This window comes from Ceratotherium simum, chromosome 28, assembly GCF_057802395.1.
Source record: "Ceratotherium simum simum isolate JZ-2026a chromosome 28, ASM5780239v1, whole genome shotgun sequence".
NCBI classification, from domain to species: Eukaryota; Metazoa; Chordata; class Mammalia; order Perissodactyla; family Rhinocerotidae; genus Ceratotherium; species Ceratotherium simum.
The window spans coordinates 32,687,731-32,706,615 of NC_141927.1; the positions used below are offsets into that span (position 1 = coordinate 32,687,731).

The following is an 18,885-nucleotide window of genomic DNA, read 5'->3' on the forward strand; positions in this document are numbered from 1 at the left end:
TATTCCAGAAACCTTGTGAAAACATAGCCAGCTTGACCAAGTTGCTATGGGAACAAATGCTGGATAAAATACATGAGATATAAGAGGATGAATAGAAGGGAAGGAGCCGAAATGGAAGAAAGGATTCCAAAATGGAAAGTAGCAGATAAATTACATCTTATTACCAGTTTTTTCATAATAGTATACTTGTCTGAAAATTTGTAAGCACTGCCAGAGAAACATATTTCTTATTAGTCAGCTGGTTAAAATAGTTCAAACATATTTTGGATGTTAGTGTTCATGGGTGATGGTGGAGAAATCATGAAGAAATGAAATTCTTCAAACCTCATGGCTGATAAGCAGTGCTATAATAACTTTTTTTCCACCATATCTTTTAACAGGACCTCTAATGAGAAGCAGAATCTTGTCACGTTGAGGTCATATCCTTTCATTCCTTCTGTCCACCTTATTAATTAGATGCACAGGAACAGTGAAATGGCCAGAGGGCAGTGGGAAAGGACAGAAGAAGGTCGCAGGGCAGCTTATTAATCTATCTCTGAATAACTGTTGAGAATCCACTAGAAGTGGAACAGCCCTAGTAGTGCCAGCTTTCTTTTGGGGTGAAGGAAGAAGGGAGGAGAAAAGAGAGGGAAGAAGATGAGTACAAAATATATACAGAATGCCCGTTTCACAGGCAGACCAGTAAGGATGGCCACTCAGTGATCAGTGAGACTAGATACGTTCATTCCTGTGTTTCGGGGACTCGCTATGATTCCACCAAACTAAGCTTTCTTGGTTCTTCAGGCTGGAGACTAGAAAACGCATCCTAATCTTTAAATATAAAAATGGATGTGAGGGTGCCATTCCCAAAAAACAATCTTCATGACTCTCCTGTGGAGAATTAATACATAGGGAGATAGCATTACATTGATCCTTGGAGGCAAAATATGATGAAACCCAAATCAGATTTTGTGGTTCTGGCCCAGTGGACTTAGACAGGGTCTGAAATTTGAAGAGCCCCCACAGTGAAGCCCCAGGGACCCAACCCAGCAAAGTGGTGGGCGTGTGGGCTTCATTCCACATATGTCAATGACTCATGAAACTGCCCTCTAATATGAAGCTGGAAACAGATTGCCCTAGGACAAGCTTAGCCCTGAACAAGCTGATATGGTTTGTAAGTGGCAGGTATCCATCCTAAAGGCAATATGGAAAAGCAGCTTTTTATGTTCTTCCAAGAGAACCAAAGTCTTGCTCCCGATTGTAAGCTCCTGGGGGTGGTGACAAGGGGTGTTGTATTCCTTCTAGGTAAGGGGTGAATTTGTGCTGGTCTTTGAAGGAATGGGTAGCCCTCCTTTAAGCTAATGTAGTTTTCAGAAAAGATGGACATGCCAAGGCCCCTGTATAGCCTGTGTAGTCCCCTTCACAAGTGCTGTCTCAAAAAAAGTGTATAAGCTGATAATGTTTCAGTATGCCTGAATATGATGTTCTCATAATTTGAGAAAATGAAATTATAGGAAGGATTTTACCTAATTCATTAGAGTGTCCTCTAAGTGATTAACTATTTCTTTTCAATTATTTGAGGTTCTATTGAAACTTATATTGAGTATTTAGCAAAGGGAGAGGTATAAATATTTCACCCTTCCTCATTCAGGATTAACACTGTGATCTTGTCCCTTGAAACAAGTGGTGGTCATCCTACTTCACTGTCAGGATTCTTGAAAATGTTTCAACATTATTGAAGAGGAAAATTAATTTAAATGAGACCTATTTTTCCATGATATATCCCAATTCAAAGAAAAGTAGAGATTTGATTTTGTGATTTTCATCTCCAAATTTGAGAAATTGTCATAGGTGTATCCTGTCAGGAATGAAACTGGAGAATTGAAAACAGGGTCTACAATGGGCTTTATTCTCATTTGGCAACTCGCAGGGGGTCCTGAAGGCTCCAGGCCTTTAATGTTTTCCAAAGAAGGAAAAATCCTTGCTATTCCCTTTCAAGAACCAGATGAGGAATAGACAAAACAAAAACTATGAAGGGAATTTTATTGCCAAATTAATTGGCCTAAAATAATTAATGCATTCTTAGGGTAAGACAAAGCGTATTGTTTTCAACTGCCCGTATCCTTTCCTTTTGGGTCTGCATACCAGCTTCCCTTCATTTACAGGCACAGGGGGCAATAGGCAGAGGTTACATTATGGTGCACATCTTTTGCTTATTCTTGAAAAATGAAACACTGACTTGCTTTATCCTGAAAGCTGCTTTGTTGTTTATTGAGTACCCAGTGAGGCTGAAATTTGGGGATGAAATCTTGATGAACGGGCCAAATGCTTATGGTGTGTCCAATTACTGCTGTTCAGTATAAATGGCTTTTCTCTTCTATTTGCATTTAAAGAACCATATGGAGGGTTGGTTTTGGTCACATAAGAGGCTTTTATTAAATGAGACAATTAGGATGATAGCAAGGATATTAATATTTTTTTCATTATGACTACATTTCAATTCCCTATTTGGTACTATACAGTAGGATTGTGCACCGTTCTTGTAATGATGTTTCCCAGTTTATTATAGGCAGCTTAACTTAGTTTTCACTTTTTATACTGCCAACCTACTCAGAAGATATTTTTAAAATATGATTTTAATAGGTAAAAAAAAAAAAAGTTGACTTAGATGTAAATGGCAACAGTTTGTAGAACATACACACACTTGCTGCCTCATGTTAGAGGCGCAAGTGCTGCTTCTACTGGAAGGTGTTGGGTGAACTCCTAAATTCCCAATGAAATGATGGCATGTACCTGGTGTGAGGTGTCTTCTATGCTAGGGATGTTACACCACAGCTTAAATGTGGTCCCCTACTATATTTCAGTAGGAAATTCATTTTTACTATTAGTCACAAGAAGAGCATACGGCTTGCTAATAAGTATATCAGCCCCCTGGTAGCATGGTTTTGAGAAATTAAAATAAAAGCTGTGTTATCTGGAATTCAGAATGAAAAGGAGTCCCTTATTGGCCACGCACAGACTCCCGCTACAATTTCAATGTGCCCTTGGTAGCTCTTCTGTGCATTTCCCCAAGGCTAAAACACAGAGACCTGTGCCTCCCTCCATTACTGTTATCTAATCTCTTTGTTAACTGATTAAGTCTTTAGATGTTACTATTCCCTAATACATTTGCATTTGAATACTGCTTTCAAGTATACTAAAGAGAAGGTGGTATCTCTAAATTCATATTGAATGGGCACCTAGCCACTTCTCTTTTTCATAAAATTAACCCTGTGTTGCAATAGTATATAAAGACCTTATATGGCAGAATTTTATCATGGTTCCTCAATTCTCCTCTCCTCTTTGTACCCCAAAAAAGAAAATGGAAGACCTCATAGCTCCTTTCCCCAAATCCTCAAATCTAACCTAATTTTCATTATTAGTTTAACATGGTCATTAGTTTAAAGATGTATTTTGAAAACTGAGATTCTATATAAGAATTCGGTTTTTGACCCATATACACCATTATAAGTTGGCCTGTGTCTAGCTTGCAAAATCGCTTAGATAAAGATTCATGTTCCCAATTCTACCCTGGCTTCTACATAAAACATGGGATTTTATCTGGGGATAGGGGAGGGAAGTGGGGAATTCTCAGAAAGATGAAATTAGTCCTGGTAATAAAACAACCCCCACCCCCACCCCAAACTCAAATGACTAGAAAGCACGTGGGCTCAAGAAAACAAAATTAAATTTAATAAACCATTACTACTCAATGAACTCACATGGATAAATTTATTCAGCTGTCTTAGTATGTTTTTTTACAGTTTATCTGTACTCTTTCAGCAAGAGTTCTGAAGGAAAAGATAAAGTCATTGAGTCCACAGGGCTTAGAACAAATGAATTAACTTGAAGACATAGAATGATTCTAAAGTAAATTCCTAAAATTTAGAGAGTAGATAATCTTATCTGCATAGTATGCAGCATCTTTATGACGCCACAAAAAAAATAAATCTTATTTTTCAAAATTACCTCAGTCGATCAGAATTTGAAAAGGATATGACAAAATGTTCCCCGAAGTTCAGTGCATAAAAAGTAACACTTGGAAGCATCTAAGATCAGAATAATAAACATTCACTGCTTTAAACACTTTTCAAAGAGAAAGAAAAAAATTAAGTTTTATTTTGAGGCATCCACTTGAATTTCAGGACTATTGCTTTTGCTAAATGTTCTGATTTCAAAAAGAAAAATCAAAGACATTCAGGAAATAACATAAAATCAACTATTGCTATGAATTCCATTTTCTAGTAATAACAATGTTCCCTAAATTGTGTGTGCATTTACCTGCTGTATCCAAACACACCAGCAGTATTACAAAAAGAACTGAGTCACATAGTTTAGAATCACAATGATTTCAAAAGTGTGATATGGAGATAACCAAATGGATATATGGTATGCAATTTTCAAAAAGTAATAATGCACACATGTAAGCAGTAAAGTAATTCAAGTATCTTTATGAAATAGCCTATTGCATTAGGATTTTGGGGTCTTTTGTATACTAATTTTTCTGGTGTAGACAGGTAAGTGTAGTTTAATAGGATGTCTGTTTATCACAAAGCTGATTGTATCATATTTAATAAGGCTGACGTGCCCCGTATGTATCTACTACAATTAAGTAGAATTTGAGATTTGTATGTGTTATGCTGAGTGTGCTTGTGTAAATTCAGGGAATAAACCTGAAACATGCTTTGGGGAGTACATTTCACTTGCTACAATATGTTCAGAGACCTGTGCCAAGTGAGAACTATATTTCTGCCTCTTTTGATCACTTAGCGTCCTTTCATCCTGGCTGCCTTTTCTACAAATCAGGACATTTTCAGGACTTTTCAGAACCATGTGGCTGGCAGGAGTCATTCTCCACTCTGTTCCTCTTCCTCTGGGCAGGCAGACTTATGATACCTTCCCACCCCCCAGGGATTCATGAATAGTTTTAATGTGGTGCTGGGACAAAGATTCGTCACAAGCTCCAAAACATAACTCTTTATGCCTCTCCTAAAGTTGTATTATTGCACTTTTACTCCCAGGTCTTCCTGTCATGTCTTGAAATGTCAAAGATCCCCAAACATTTACCAAGGATAAAGGTCTCAGAGTGCTTGAGGCAGGGTATGTAATTCGGGGGTTCAGCAACTTTAGCCCTGTAGCTGCTTATTTTCAGATGAAACACAAAACAGAAAGTTCAGTCTAATCTTCTCTCCAATAGCTACTACCTCTGGAAACCTAGTTTGGGTTATAAGACAGCATTGCACATGGACCAGCACTATGGCTTCACCTTCTGCTTTTCTATAGCCCAGGAGTGAGAGTGGCTTTAGGATTTTTAAATGGTCAGGAAAAAAAAAAAATCAAAGGAAGAATAATATTGTGTGACATGTGAAAACTGTATGACACTCAAATCTCGATGTCTAAATAAAGTTTTATTGGAACACAGCCATGCTCATTCACTTAACGTATCGTGTATGGCTGCTTTCGCACTCCAACGGCAGTTGCTGCTGCAGAGACCATATGGGGCCACTAAAGTAAAAAATATTGGGGCTGTCCCCGTAGCCTAGTGGTTAAGTTTGGCGCACTCTGCTTCGGCCACCCAGGTTCAGTTCCCTGGGTGCGGACCTACACCAGTGGTCAGCGGCCACGCTGTGGTGGTGACCCACATTCAAAAAAGAGGCAGATTAGCATAGATGTTAGCTCAGAGCAAATCTTCCTCTAGCAAAGAGAGGAAGATTGGCAACACATGTTAGCTCAGGGCGAATCTTCCTCAGCACAAAATAAATAAATAAATATTTTCAAGAAATTTACTATCTGGTCTTTAGCAAAATAGTTTGTCAACCCTTGGTATAGAATAAAGTGTAACATTGGGGTTAATAGGATCACAAGGATTCCAGTCAATCCCACAGGATAGTAGTCCACTGTATAGCAAATACAAAATATAAATCCTCAATGAAATGATGAGAAATTTGTGCTGAATTTATTGTTGTGCTTGTTGTCATTATTTTTTCTTTCTGAAATGACAGTGGAGAGCATAAAGAATTATTTACCCATGCCAGGTATAAATGTATGCCCATGGCCATTATTCTCATAAATTACATGCAAAGAGATTGTCACACAGCCCACCCGGAGTCCACTCAGACCTAGTCTCTCAGTTTGCCTCTTTCTCAGCTGTTCCTTCAGTCTGTGTTCTGCCTGAATATTTGTTGGGGTATACCAATTTATTTATAGACTTGGAAACATAATGCAACTTTCCGTACAAACATCTCCACACAACCAAGAAGAATATTCTTGGCAATATTCAAAACAAAGTTCTTAAATAAGAGAGCTAGGATCCCTTCACCTAACCCAAGCAAGGTTTGCTTTGCCACTTCTAATAGTATAGAAATAAATAACTATATTTGATTTCAGGGCTGGGGGCTGAGGGGCGGAAAGAAGGAAGGAAGGAAGGAAGGAAAGAAGAAAAAGAAACTAGAGAACATTTTTAAGCTGGCCTTCCCCCTTTCTCAATAAAGATTCATACATAGTGGAAAGTATATGTAGTACTCTGATATTTATGCTATTTGGCAACCAACTAGCTTTAAACAGCTCCTTAAGACCTTTGAATAAAATAGCACTTTATTCACTCACAGTTGTTGTGTGTGTGTGTGTGTGGTGCTTGTAAATGATAATGTGCCCTTTAAAGCTTGCTTTCTCTTCCAAGTGCTCTTCGTTATGTGCATCTACTTGGTGATTATATGCTGAGTATGGTGATGGAAAGTAATACCATCCCCAAAATAGGCAATTCTTGGTTCATTCTGGAAAATCTTTTCAACTCATCAGAATTTTACCAGAGGTGACATTTCTAGTCCTGCTGTAAAAGTATCTATGAAAATCTGTGACCTTTAATCCTTTGTTTTGTCTTGGTCTTCATCATAGCAAAGTTATTGTCCAAAAGGTTATCATTTGTTTTCATTGAAGATCCCATATCATCTGAAAAAACCTCATAGCAATTAATTACTCAGTAGATGGATATTGAATACATATCTGTCATAGTGTTATGATAAGTGCTATTGCAGAATCAGAAAGTTATTAGCTATGATCCTTCTCCAGATGTCTGGAGACACACTGGGAAGGCAAAGCTCACACACATGAAAAATATAAGAATTTTACTCACATGAAAATTGAAGCACAAGCATAGAAAAAGTTCAGAGAAGAATTAAATCATTTTGAGCAAAAAGGAGATGAGAATTGAACCAGGCATTGTAGGAGTGTAGGGTCTTGATAAACAAAGGGTAAAGAGAGGAAGTGGGTATTCCTAGTGAGCAGAATAGATTGAATGAAAGCAAGAAGCAAAGTATTACCTAAGTCAGCATTAATGGCTCAAAGAGCAAAGAAGACAAAATACAAATATATATATATATTGCCATAGCTTGGGTGAAGCCAGACCAGAGAAGGCATTGGAAACAAGTAGAGTAGGTCTGATGATTGAATAAATAGAATGCAGTGTGTATTAGAGAGTTTGCATGCATAAGGCTTTTGCTGTGATTCACACCATGAAAATGATAGAGCATAAATTAAATATAAGTAGTATGAATGGAAAGGAAGGGTAAAGCTGATGAGTATGTCACAGAAAGAAACAACATAAAGGGAAGACTGAAAAATAAATGTCCTACTGTGAGAAATTAGAAAGATAGTTGTAATTACTGGCACACTTGTTATAGTTAGGTTGGGGGCCAATTTAGAGCGTGGAGATTATATAAATTCTGATGCATTGAGTTAGAGGAGTTGGAGAGACATCTAATCATATCTAAATGATCAATTCTAAGGTCATTTAGCAATCCCTAGCTCACCTTAACCTATAAAGCTGGAGGTGCAGATTTAGACACTGTCCACTTGGAGCTGATCACTACTCCATTTAGTATATGATCCCACTGAGGAAGGAAAGAAGAAGAAATCAAAGATAAAATCTTGACAGCCCTTATGTTTACCAAGGTAGAGATAAAGAGAGGTCAGATATTTTGAAAAAATAGGAATGAATTACATCATCACATAAGGTAATGAAATACAGCTTTTCAAGGGAGTGGTCAAGAGGAAAATACACACACACATACACACACACACACACACACACACACACACTCACACACAGAACTCAAGGAAGGTGTGGACTAAGAAAAGACTCGGAGGATAAGAAGGTCATTGGTAACATTCCAAAGTACGGTTTCAGTTGAGTGTTGAGACACAAGCTAGATGCCCGCCAGACCTGCCTTAGTGGAGCTTGCTACTCCTGTTCTAATAATATCCATTACAATTCATTTTTAATTCCCTTATAGTGATTTTTATTTGTTCCTTTCTATTTTCATTTTGATTTATTATTTTTTGTTTATTTAACTCTGTCTAGGAATTTATCTTATTTTGCTACACAAAGTAGCCCCTCTGCTGTCATTTTGAACCTGTGGGAAGCTCGTCATCAGCACGATGGTGACCTTGACTCCCTGGCCTGTGCCCTTGAAGAGATTGGGAGGACACACACGAAACTCTCAAACATTACAGAATCCCAGCTCGATGAAGCCGACTTCAACTACAGCAGGCAAAATGGACTCTAGTCCACTTCCTCTCATGAGACAGAGCGACGGCCAGCTTCGGGACATTTGCTTTAAATGGGAAAGAAAGAGACAGCTTTCTGCCCAGTGCCATTTGGAGAGTTCAGCCTTCATTTACAATCAGTGAGAATCCCTGGTTGAAAAATTGAATTTTATATAGGTAAAATATGTTAATAGGGAAAAGTAGAAGCTCTCTTAAATGTAAGGGGGCTCTACTCTCTCCTCTGAATCCACACTTGGGTTAACACTTGATGAACTTCTCATATTTGGAGTGGCAAGGATAAAAGAGAGGGCATATCTAGAGAAAAGTCACTGAGGGAAAAGATGAGCTACAATAAAGCTGGGAAGGCCGAGATTGAATAAGTGCATGTTTTGTAACAGGTTTTTAATGATGTGCCCCAAAGGGCCAGCTGATTCTGGTATCAGATTGTCAGAGTTTTCTACCAACTGGCATCTGTGATGTCAGCGATCATTGTAAAACTGGCTTTTAGAAGTAAAACAGTCAATTGCTAACCCATTTGACTTCAACAACGTCAAAGAGGGCATTTAGAATTTAGAATCTGACTACATCACACCAGCACCAATTCCCTATTTATTCTAGCCACTTAATGAAAACAAGATTGAGAGGTTAGATAGACCACAAACTGGTTCTTGCAGTGTACCCCACCATCATTTTCTCCAAGGACAAATCTACCCCCATTCTTCTCCTTCTTTACCCATTACAGTAGAGAAGAGGTTTCAAGGAGCATAATTAGACTTTTCAATATGAAAATTTACTTCTTCTAGCTCAACAAACCAGGACCATCTCTATTCCCAGCTAAGCCACTCAAAATACAGAGTGCTATTAGAACACAGCTTTATTACACGGATTTGGAAACAAAAGTGGTCAAATCAGATCCAAGGAAACAAAGGAACTGCAGATGCCACAGGCCTCAAATAAGCTGTAATTCTAGGATGCAGGTGTTGATCTGGTTCCCCAACCTGTTATAAGGGGATGTGGGGTTTCACTGTACTTTTCAATCCAGGTTCTTGAAATTTTCTAGCCTTTTGGTATTATGTTATCACAAAATCTTTCCGTAGGGCTATAGGTCTTCCTCTTTTTGCCTCAGGGGAAATTACCAGATAGTCTTTGCTCTAAATGATATCTGAGTCAATAGACCTGAGGAATACCTCTACCACAGTGTTCCAGAAACCACACGCATTGTTCAGGGAGCCTTCAAGCTCTGATAAGTCAACTTCACCAAGTATGCTTTCTCTACAGGATCATTAACATATTACTTTATGTTTTAAATAAAAGACAATGACATTGTGGAGAAATGAAATCCACAGATAATTCATGACCCCTGTCTTAACACTTTATTCCATGTTTTATCCTATTAAATCATTTCTGACAAGCTGTCCTAGTAGACTAAAGACGAACAGCTCTGCTCCTGCTCATCTTCTGGTGGATGTTTTAATTAGCTGTCCATAATCAGGACAACTGAAGTCAAGGACCTAGATTAACCACAAGGCTTATCAATTACTTAGGGGTTGGCTGTTTTAGAATAAAATAAAAATAGAGACTGGGGGAGGTGGGGAGTACTTGGCAGTGGGTATATGGTCAATTTTTTTAAGCAATGTTTTTGTAGATCCCATGTAAAAAAACAAAAAAATGTTGTGAATCTCCACCTAAGTGAAAAAGACCTAAAGATAGGTTGAATTATGATACCATGGGTAAGGCATTGAAGAACTCTTGAATGTGTTGGCCATTTTCTCTAACGAATGTATGGTATATATGGTCCCCTGTATTTGATAAAAGGCTGTGCTACATGAAATTCAAAAGCATCTTGCTTTTCTCAGGAACCAAAGGCATATTATCTAGAACAAACAAATCCTCTTAGAACTGTCAAGCATACTTTCACAATACCATATCTAGATCAGGAAAACATCCTTTTGCTAGTTTGATCAACTTGTTTACTTCTTGGAGGGAGCAAGAGAGAGAAAGCATGAAAGTGTACATCATTTGACATCCCTGATACAATTTCTGAAAGAGAAAGAAGTGGAAGTGGATGGTCAGTCACCCAAAATAAACTCGAGAGTTGATTGGCATGGGTGATATGCAGAAAGAATCTGCATTAACTGTTGAATAGTAACTTGTAGAAAACACAGTATAGAGCTTATGTTCCTATCCATCTTGAAGGATTTTTATTTTAAATCATCCTACCCATTTTTACTCTTCCCTTCTCATTGGCCTTATAATTATTTCATCTTTCTATGAATCCACACAGATCCTTTTTAGATTTTTGATACATTTTTATATTCTAAAACAGATGAAAAATTTTAATGTTTTCCCTAGAATCTATCTAGATGCTTATTTTAAGATAATAAGAGATTATTATCAATCCCTGAATGTCTAGAATTTCCTCCCATGGATTTTTTTTTTTTTTTTTTTGGCCTGGGTTTTATAAATGCACTTGATCATCATATCATATTGAGTGACAGAAGAAGCAAATTAACACAATTCATCTCTGATTTCAGCCCAACCCAAAGTTCAAATCTATCTTTCAGTCCATTTTGCTCCTCTTTACATTTCTCTCTTATTTCTGCTAGGATCTTACATAGGATTTCTACAGAAATGTATGAATTCTATGGCCATTGCGTGTCAGGATTGTGCAGTATTTTACATTAGATTTACAAAGAGAACCCATGTTTGTGAGATTTACAGACCAAGATATGTGTGTGTGTGTGTGTGTGTGTGTGTGTGTGTGTGTGTGTGTCTGTGTGTGGTGGGGGAGCATGAAATTGCAGATCAGATAGACTTAACTGACACTTGAACTTGTGTTACTCACTGTGACCTAAACCCTTGTTCTATTTGAATATTTGCCTGTCACAACACAAATGCCCCTCTTGAAAGAGATTTACTTGTCAGTTCAAGCACTTACTTTAGAAGTCTTATTGTCCTACTGCAAAATGAACCAAGAAATTTAAAGTGGCCTTTAATACTTGGTAGGTTACTTAAAATTTTTACAAAATATCCTGCTTAGTGTCAAATCTTTCAGTCCACAAAAGCCTTTAAGTCTAATAGTCATGCTTTAAACATGACTTAAAATTATGCCACCAAAATGTTGTACTTCACAGCTTTACCAGACTGCAGCATCATAAAGTTAATTTACAGTTTTTACGACATCGCTTGTGCAGTCTTCCTGGTTTACATTAAAATCCTTTAAGCCAAAAAGAAGCTCATTCTATGGATTTAAATGCAAACTTCATTTACTGGTACAGATTCATAAAACTCAGATGTACTCCCACAAAAATTTTATTGGCCTTTTTGTAAGAGATGAATAGGAATTGACACAGTTGTCTTTAAAGAGGGGAACTTTTCTCTTTTTTTATTGTTTTTATCTCCAACTTCAGGTATTATCCTTTGCCATTGTCCCTATATTTTTCTTTCAGTTGGCTTTGAGAGGGGATATTGTCAAATCACCCAAACAGGGTTCTCTTTGGATTAAAAGTTCTAGACTCACTGCAACTATTTTCCTGATGGAAATTCTCAACATCAGGATTGATAAGCAAGGGTAGAATATTAAAATGATATAATTGGTTTTAGATAGTATTCTCCACTTGTCAGACTTCTGGCAAATCTACCTGTGAGTTTCAAAATGTTATAAAATCTTTTGATGTGCTTTTGTTTTTCCCTTTTGCCACTTTTCTCTTCAGTTTCTTAGTCCCTCTGTAAAAGTATTGACTATTCTAGCTATCAGACGTGTTGAAGGTGAAGTTCTCTCAGAGTTCTTTGTTCCAGATCTGTGAAGGTCACAGGAACCATGAAGGAGCTGAGAAATGTTCTTCTCTGGCCCATTGCGTGGCCCATTTTCATTCCTTTTCCTCATGAAACATTGCAAAGTTTTGAATCCTTAGTGACTCCCATTGACTGACTAGAGGTGACAGCCACAGCAAATGGGAGAGCAAAATGTCGTCCTACAGATAGTGACAAATGTCATTAGCCCTTTGGTGTTAGTTGCCATAGCACTGTATTTGAAATCAATGCTTTAGCCAAAAGCTGAATGGCCACCATTTTTGCAGTTACCACTGTTTTGTCTGCATAGAATTTTCCTGAACTACAAACAAAACTGTATTTTGTCAAATGTCACAAAGTGAAAATGTTACTAATCTTAGATGTGTTGCATATTTTGTGTTTTTACTTTCCAAACTCTTTCAAAAGCTGCAGTTATAAAGCTGTTTGGCTGTATTGACAGCATGTGGTGTTTTTTGCTAAAGCAATTCTAGGAGAGCCAGTGTCTACCATGGACTCCGCACATCCCCACTCCAGGGTCGTCAACAATATCGAAATGGCAATTTATATGCTGTCTTTTTTTAAAAGATAAAAGGGGATGGAAATCAGACCTGGCTGTTAGTCACTAGTGTGTAGTACTGTGATCTGAAGTAGGAAATTTAACTCACATAGAATAATTGTGGTTTTTGAAGCAACTACTTTGTTTTTTTTATTTTGCTGTGAGGATCATGGATTTGGAATGTCCTCATGAGGTGGGCCTAAGACAGTAACATTAAATTTTCTGTCTTAGAACCCACCTTCCATCTGAACCCAAAGATATAAAAGGCAGTAAGCTTCATGTTTAAGCCTAAGCTTAAAGATTTTCCTCCCCCATCCCTAATATTGAGTTCAGCAGGAGGTACATCTTTTTTTCCAAAAAGTTAAAGCCTTGAATTATAAAATATATCACTCAATTTGGTAATGTAATTCTTTGCATGAATGGAAATGTGTGTTAAACACTTTTGCAAAAGGCATGATTACCATGAAAATGTCCTTTGCCTCAAATTTGCTGACCCCAGAAAGTATTTCACTATTTCAAGCATTATTTACATACAAATTCCAAAATTGGACTAGTTATACAAGTCCCTTAAAACATGGTAGATGTGGTAGGTAGCGATTTAACTGTGGTTCTGTTGAATCATGAAAAGGAAAGATGGTATTTGAGAGGAGTTTGTAAGCAGAGTATCATGCCTCATGACTCCATTACTGAAACACAGACATTACAATCAGAAATAGACCTAATGATTCTAATATCCTGCCATTAGCAAGCTGATGATGCTGAAAGGAGCTCACCCCTTACCAGGAGGCTTCGCTCTAAGCCTTATCAGAGGGTAACTGAAAATTTTCAGTCAGAAGTACTCTCCAAAGCTTGTCCTAGATTATGATGTTGGCTGCTCCCATTCAAAACTTCTCTATAAGAAGCTCGGAAAAACTAAGTCTGTGGGAATTCTTTGGCAGGAAAACATTTCTCCTTTTCTAAATTGGAATAAAGACTGACTTAAAATTTCCTGTTCTTCATAATTGTAATTAATTAGTACATGCAATCCAGTAAGTCTCAACCTAGAAATATTGAAAATATAAGCAGTGAGGAAAACTGGTTTACTCTCCTGATCCAAACTCAAAAACTATGAGCAACCGTTTACCTCCATTTGTGTATGGAAGAATTTTTGAATAGATTTCATTTTGTTCTGTTTATTTGGCAAAGGAGCATGGAGGGGGCAGTTCTTTCAAGTCACTCATATCTTAAACCCATACCACGCTCAACTTTTATTTGATGTGTTCAAAGCCAAAAAACAAAAGCAGAACTGAACACTTAATTTGACATGAAGCTGAAGGAGTGAGTAAGCCAGAGGAGAGAGTTTGAATAAAGCATGGCCTTGGCTTCATACCACACTTTTTGTGCCTTGTATTATCAATGTAAATTCTGAATGTTGTACAGTAAATAATTGGATGGACTTCTTAGAAAGGCTGCACTGGCTTCTTTTTCAGCACATGTACATATCTATAAATATATATACATATATATTTGGTAATGCCAAACAGCTGTGTTATATTGTATTGAACAAAATGGACGGTTTGGATGTTTTATGTAGAGTTTGCAAAAAACAACTGGATGGTTACAGACTTTTCAAGATAAATGTACAGTCGTAAATTACTGCATATCAGCTATTTATGAATAAAGAGTCTTTTATTGACATTTTAGGATACTCCATGAGTGGGACTTTGAAATCCCAATGAGGACCCCCTCTTTACACCTCCTGCCACATCCTAGCAGGACCTGGAATGCCCTCCACATCAAGGACAATTTCCAGATAGCTGTTAACATATTGAACCCAATTTCTCCTTCTGGCCTCAAGAATGAGACACTATGAGGCTACCGGAAGCAAAGATGGGATTATTTCCACCCCACTCCAACACACACACATACAACTTTCCTTAGGAGATAGTTTTCTACACCCTGAGATAATCCTAGTCATACATAACTGGGATACCATTCACCTTATTCCTCAAAATGCTTGGGTTATTTTTACAGACTATATAGAAAACGTTATGCTTCTCCATGGGACAATGTTAAGAAAATAAGTACAATTTTGCACATTTCGAATACATCTTGACTGATGGAATTTGTTTTAAATGGTTTTTAAAGTGCTAAAAGCTCCCAAGAATTTATTTGTGACTACTTAGAGCTGGTCAGAGCCAGTTTAAATAGTGTGATCTACTCGAAGATGATTTCTGATCTATTTAAAGTAATTGGTTATAAATTAAAAGAAGGATAAAAATTGGTTTAAACTAGTATTTTCCAAAATTTGGTTTTCTTTTAAACAAAATACCATTTCCATAGAAAGATAACTTTTTTTTTCAAATTAAGTTTGGGAAGCTATGGAATAAAATGAAACCTCATTCTCTATTCTAGATTTCTGAAAACCTTTAGGTGTATGATGGATCTAATATATACGATGGATCTCTAAGAAGGAAATATATGCAACATTTCCTTAACTTTTTTGACCATGTAATTCTTATTTTGGATCATCTTATGGGACTAGCAGGGGTGGATATGAATATCCACGAAGTGGCTATGAGTGGTTCCAACTGTTATTTCTGACCACTTTAAGTTAAGCAGCCCTTTAAAGCTGATTACAGTCATGCATTGCTTAATGACAGGGATACACTGTGAAAAATGCATCGTTAGACAATTTCATCCTTATGCGAACATCATAGAATGTACTTACACAAACCTAGATGGTATAGCCTACTACACACCGAGGCTATACGGTACTAATCTTATGGGACCACCATCGTATATGCAATCCATCATCAACCGAAACATCTTGTGTTGCATGACTGTATATTTAAATTACTGATAGAATGAGAATTGGTTAAACTAAATAAATCAGTATGATTTTTAAACTTGAACTAGGTAAATCAGTATGATTAGGTAAAACCAAGCCAAACATTTCAGAATTATTTAAATAGAGCAAATAAATCCAATTCAAGTTGGTCAAAACAGATTTTCACTAGAGGAATGCTGTGACTGGCATAAAGATCCAGATATAACTTGCTCATCCTGATGAAAACTTAACAGATTAGCTTGAACCTGTAATAAATTGTTCAAAATAATTAAAAAAAATTTTGTTGTTTAAAAAATGCTTTGTCTAGTTAGGAACTAATTCTGGGTGGATTAAGCTATTTTGCGCTAATTTATGTTTGTTCTCTTTAGCCAACACTTGTTAGAATTTGGTCAAACATTCGGATAGGGGTTACTCATTCATTAAAAAAATATTATTTTAGCATTTACTACATGATAACAGAGTCTGGATTCAAATCCTATCATCTAGCATTTGATATCAAGCAAAATACTTAACATTTCTACTTTATCTATAATATAGGTATGATAATAGAATTTTAGATTCTTTCCAAAGTTTGAAGACTAAATGAAAAAAATACATGTAAAGCCCTTAGCACACTACATCATACTTAGAAAGCAACCAATGAGTGTTAGTTTTAATCTTATTTTAAAGAGAAAATGTGCATCAGTTAACAAAATGTGTTTGAGATCAACACAGGCTGGAGTAGTAATCCTGAGTCTGCCATTCTCTGCATACATGACCTTGGCCAAGAAACTTTATCTTTGAAAGGAGATAATCATATCAAGCTCACTGAGCACAAAGTAAATGTTCAAGAAATAGTATAGTGACTAACCACGTCTTCAGTTATTTCTGGCTAGTTCTGGTTATGAACAGAGACATCCTAGAGTGTGCATTATATAAACATAATAAAGTGACAACAGGGCCAAAGATGTACTCAACTTTAGTATCATTCTGATACCTGAAAGTTATTTAAGAAAAAAGAAATGTCTTACTACTCCTGAAATCAGTGAAATGAAATTTGTCTTCAAATATAAAGGTTAATGCTTAATACAGTAAGCTTAAAAAAATACTCTAATAGGGGCCGGCCGGGTGGCTCAAGCAGTTAAGTGCACGCGCTCCACTGCAGTGGCCCAGGGTTCAGTGGTTCGGATCCCGGGCGCGCACCGACGCACTGCTTGTTGAGCCATGCTGTGGCAGCATCCCATATAAAGTAGAAGAAGATGGGCACGGATGTTAGCTCAGGGCCAATCTTCCTCAAAAAAAAGAGGAGGATTGACATCAGATATTAGCTCAGGGCTGATCTTCCTCACAAAAAAAAAAAAAATACTATAACAAAGTCCCATGTATCCACTCATGTAGAATGATTTTAGGAGAGAAAGAACTTGAGGCAGATGATAAGGTAAATACATATTTAAAGGGTATATACTACTAAGACAAATAACATTTTTTTAAAAGAATAGTGATCTTGCATAGAGTAGATGCTCCATCAAGGAGATGACCTATTTTATCGTTTTCAGAAGACATAAGGGCCTTAAAAACATGACACAAATTGTGCATTAAAGAATGACCTGGGCACTATCACCTGCTATGTGCCAGCCCCTCCACTACAAGTCAGGCATTCATAAATAAAAGTCATTGACTCAGACTTCAAGACGCTCACTCTCCTTATAACAAGAGATTACATACCATCAAACAAGTGTCATGAAAGAGGTGAGTGTAGACTGTTAAGGGAAAATAAGAAAGAGCACTGAAACCAGATTGTGTGCTGTGGAGGGAAAGTTACATGGACAAGTTACAATTGGGCTAAGATTTAAAGATGTTGTATTAATGTAGCTATTTCTATAATAATACCTTGTAACAAGCCCCATAATTTGTGGTTTAAAATAAACATGTATTATTCTCACAAATTTATGGGTCAGCTGGGAGATCCTCCTGATCTGAGCCTGCCTTGGCTAATTTTGACTGGACTCATTCATGTATCTAAAGTCAGCCCAGAGGTTAGCTGGGCTGGCTCCTCCAGACTAGACTCCTTGCATGTCTGGGGCCTCGGCTAGGCCAACAGGACTGACCTAGCTCTGCTCCATATGTCTCATGATCCAACTCGTTGGGCTGGGTATGTTCTTATGGTAAAGGCAGAGGAAGAGAAGCAGGCAGAGTCTTTTGAAGCCTAGTCTTGGAACATCATCATTTCTGTGATAGTCTCATGGCCAACATAACTCACAAGACTAGCCAATTCAAGAGAAAGGGAAATAGAGTCAATCTCTTGATGGGAATTTCTGCAAAATCACAGTGCAAACGGAGTGGTTACAAGAAGGGGTGGAGAATTTGGGTCATGGTTTCAATTTCTCCATAAGAGATGAGGAAGAATTTGTCAGACAAAACATAAAGGAGGAAGAGCATTCAAACAAACAGGAAGATTAGCATTGATCAATATATTAATAAGCATTTTATTCAGGAGAGGCTGCCATACTGCTTTTCATGCCGCTAGGCTAGTCCTTAGGACTCACTGGATTTTCTATAACAGCACTTTCCAAACTTCTATGCCATGTTACTAGGTACTGATCCTGTGGTAAGCCGTGTTTCAGAAAAGCTGAGTTAATCACGTTTACAGAGGTTTCTTTATTGTAAGACCTCTCAAAGGTTTTTGCATAATAGTATCAACACTTTTAGAATACTTTCAATGTGCTAGGCACTTTACATGGATTCAGTAATTTAATCCCCTGGCAATTATATGAAGTCAGTACTGTTATTACTCACATTTTGTAAACAGGGAAACTGAAGAAAGAAATTATGCTAATATGCATTTTTAATCACTCAGCCAAGGCTATCGTCTGCAACATTTTCCAAATGTTTATCATCTACTAATTTCTACTTAATGGGCATGTGGTAACATCTCACAGTTCACATTTTGGGATTCACTTTTCTAAAGATGTATGAGAGATCAATTGGGTCCTTCATCCTAAATTACTTTAGTCCAGGTTTTCTTTAATTTCTTTATTCTCACCTGTCCAACCATTTCCTTGCACTTTGCAAAATTTCTTATCTTTAAACATATGATAAACCCATCTTTTTAACATTATTTTAATTCTTGCCTGTGAATGTTTGATTTAACCATGTTCCTCTATAA

General features: G+C 37.1%; 1 protein-coding gene across 5 annotated transcripts in view; it reads left to right on the forward strand.

Moving 5' to 3' along the window:
• UNC5D (unc-5 netrin receptor D) overlaps positions 1 to 14,587 on the forward strand; it is a 517,112-nt gene extending 502,525 nt beyond the window's left edge. For all 5 annotated transcript variants that reach the window (XM_087418499.1, XM_087418500.1, XM_087418501.1 and 2 more), the window contains one exon: positions 8,378 to 14,587. In XM_087418499.1, coding sequence (XP_087274625.1) covers positions 8,378 to 8,582 — 205 coding nt within the window. In that variant the 3' untranslated portion in view covers positions 8,583 to 14,587. The remainder of the gene's footprint in view (positions 1 to 8,377) is intronic.
• Positions 14,588 to 18,885: the final 4,298 nt, after the last annotated feature.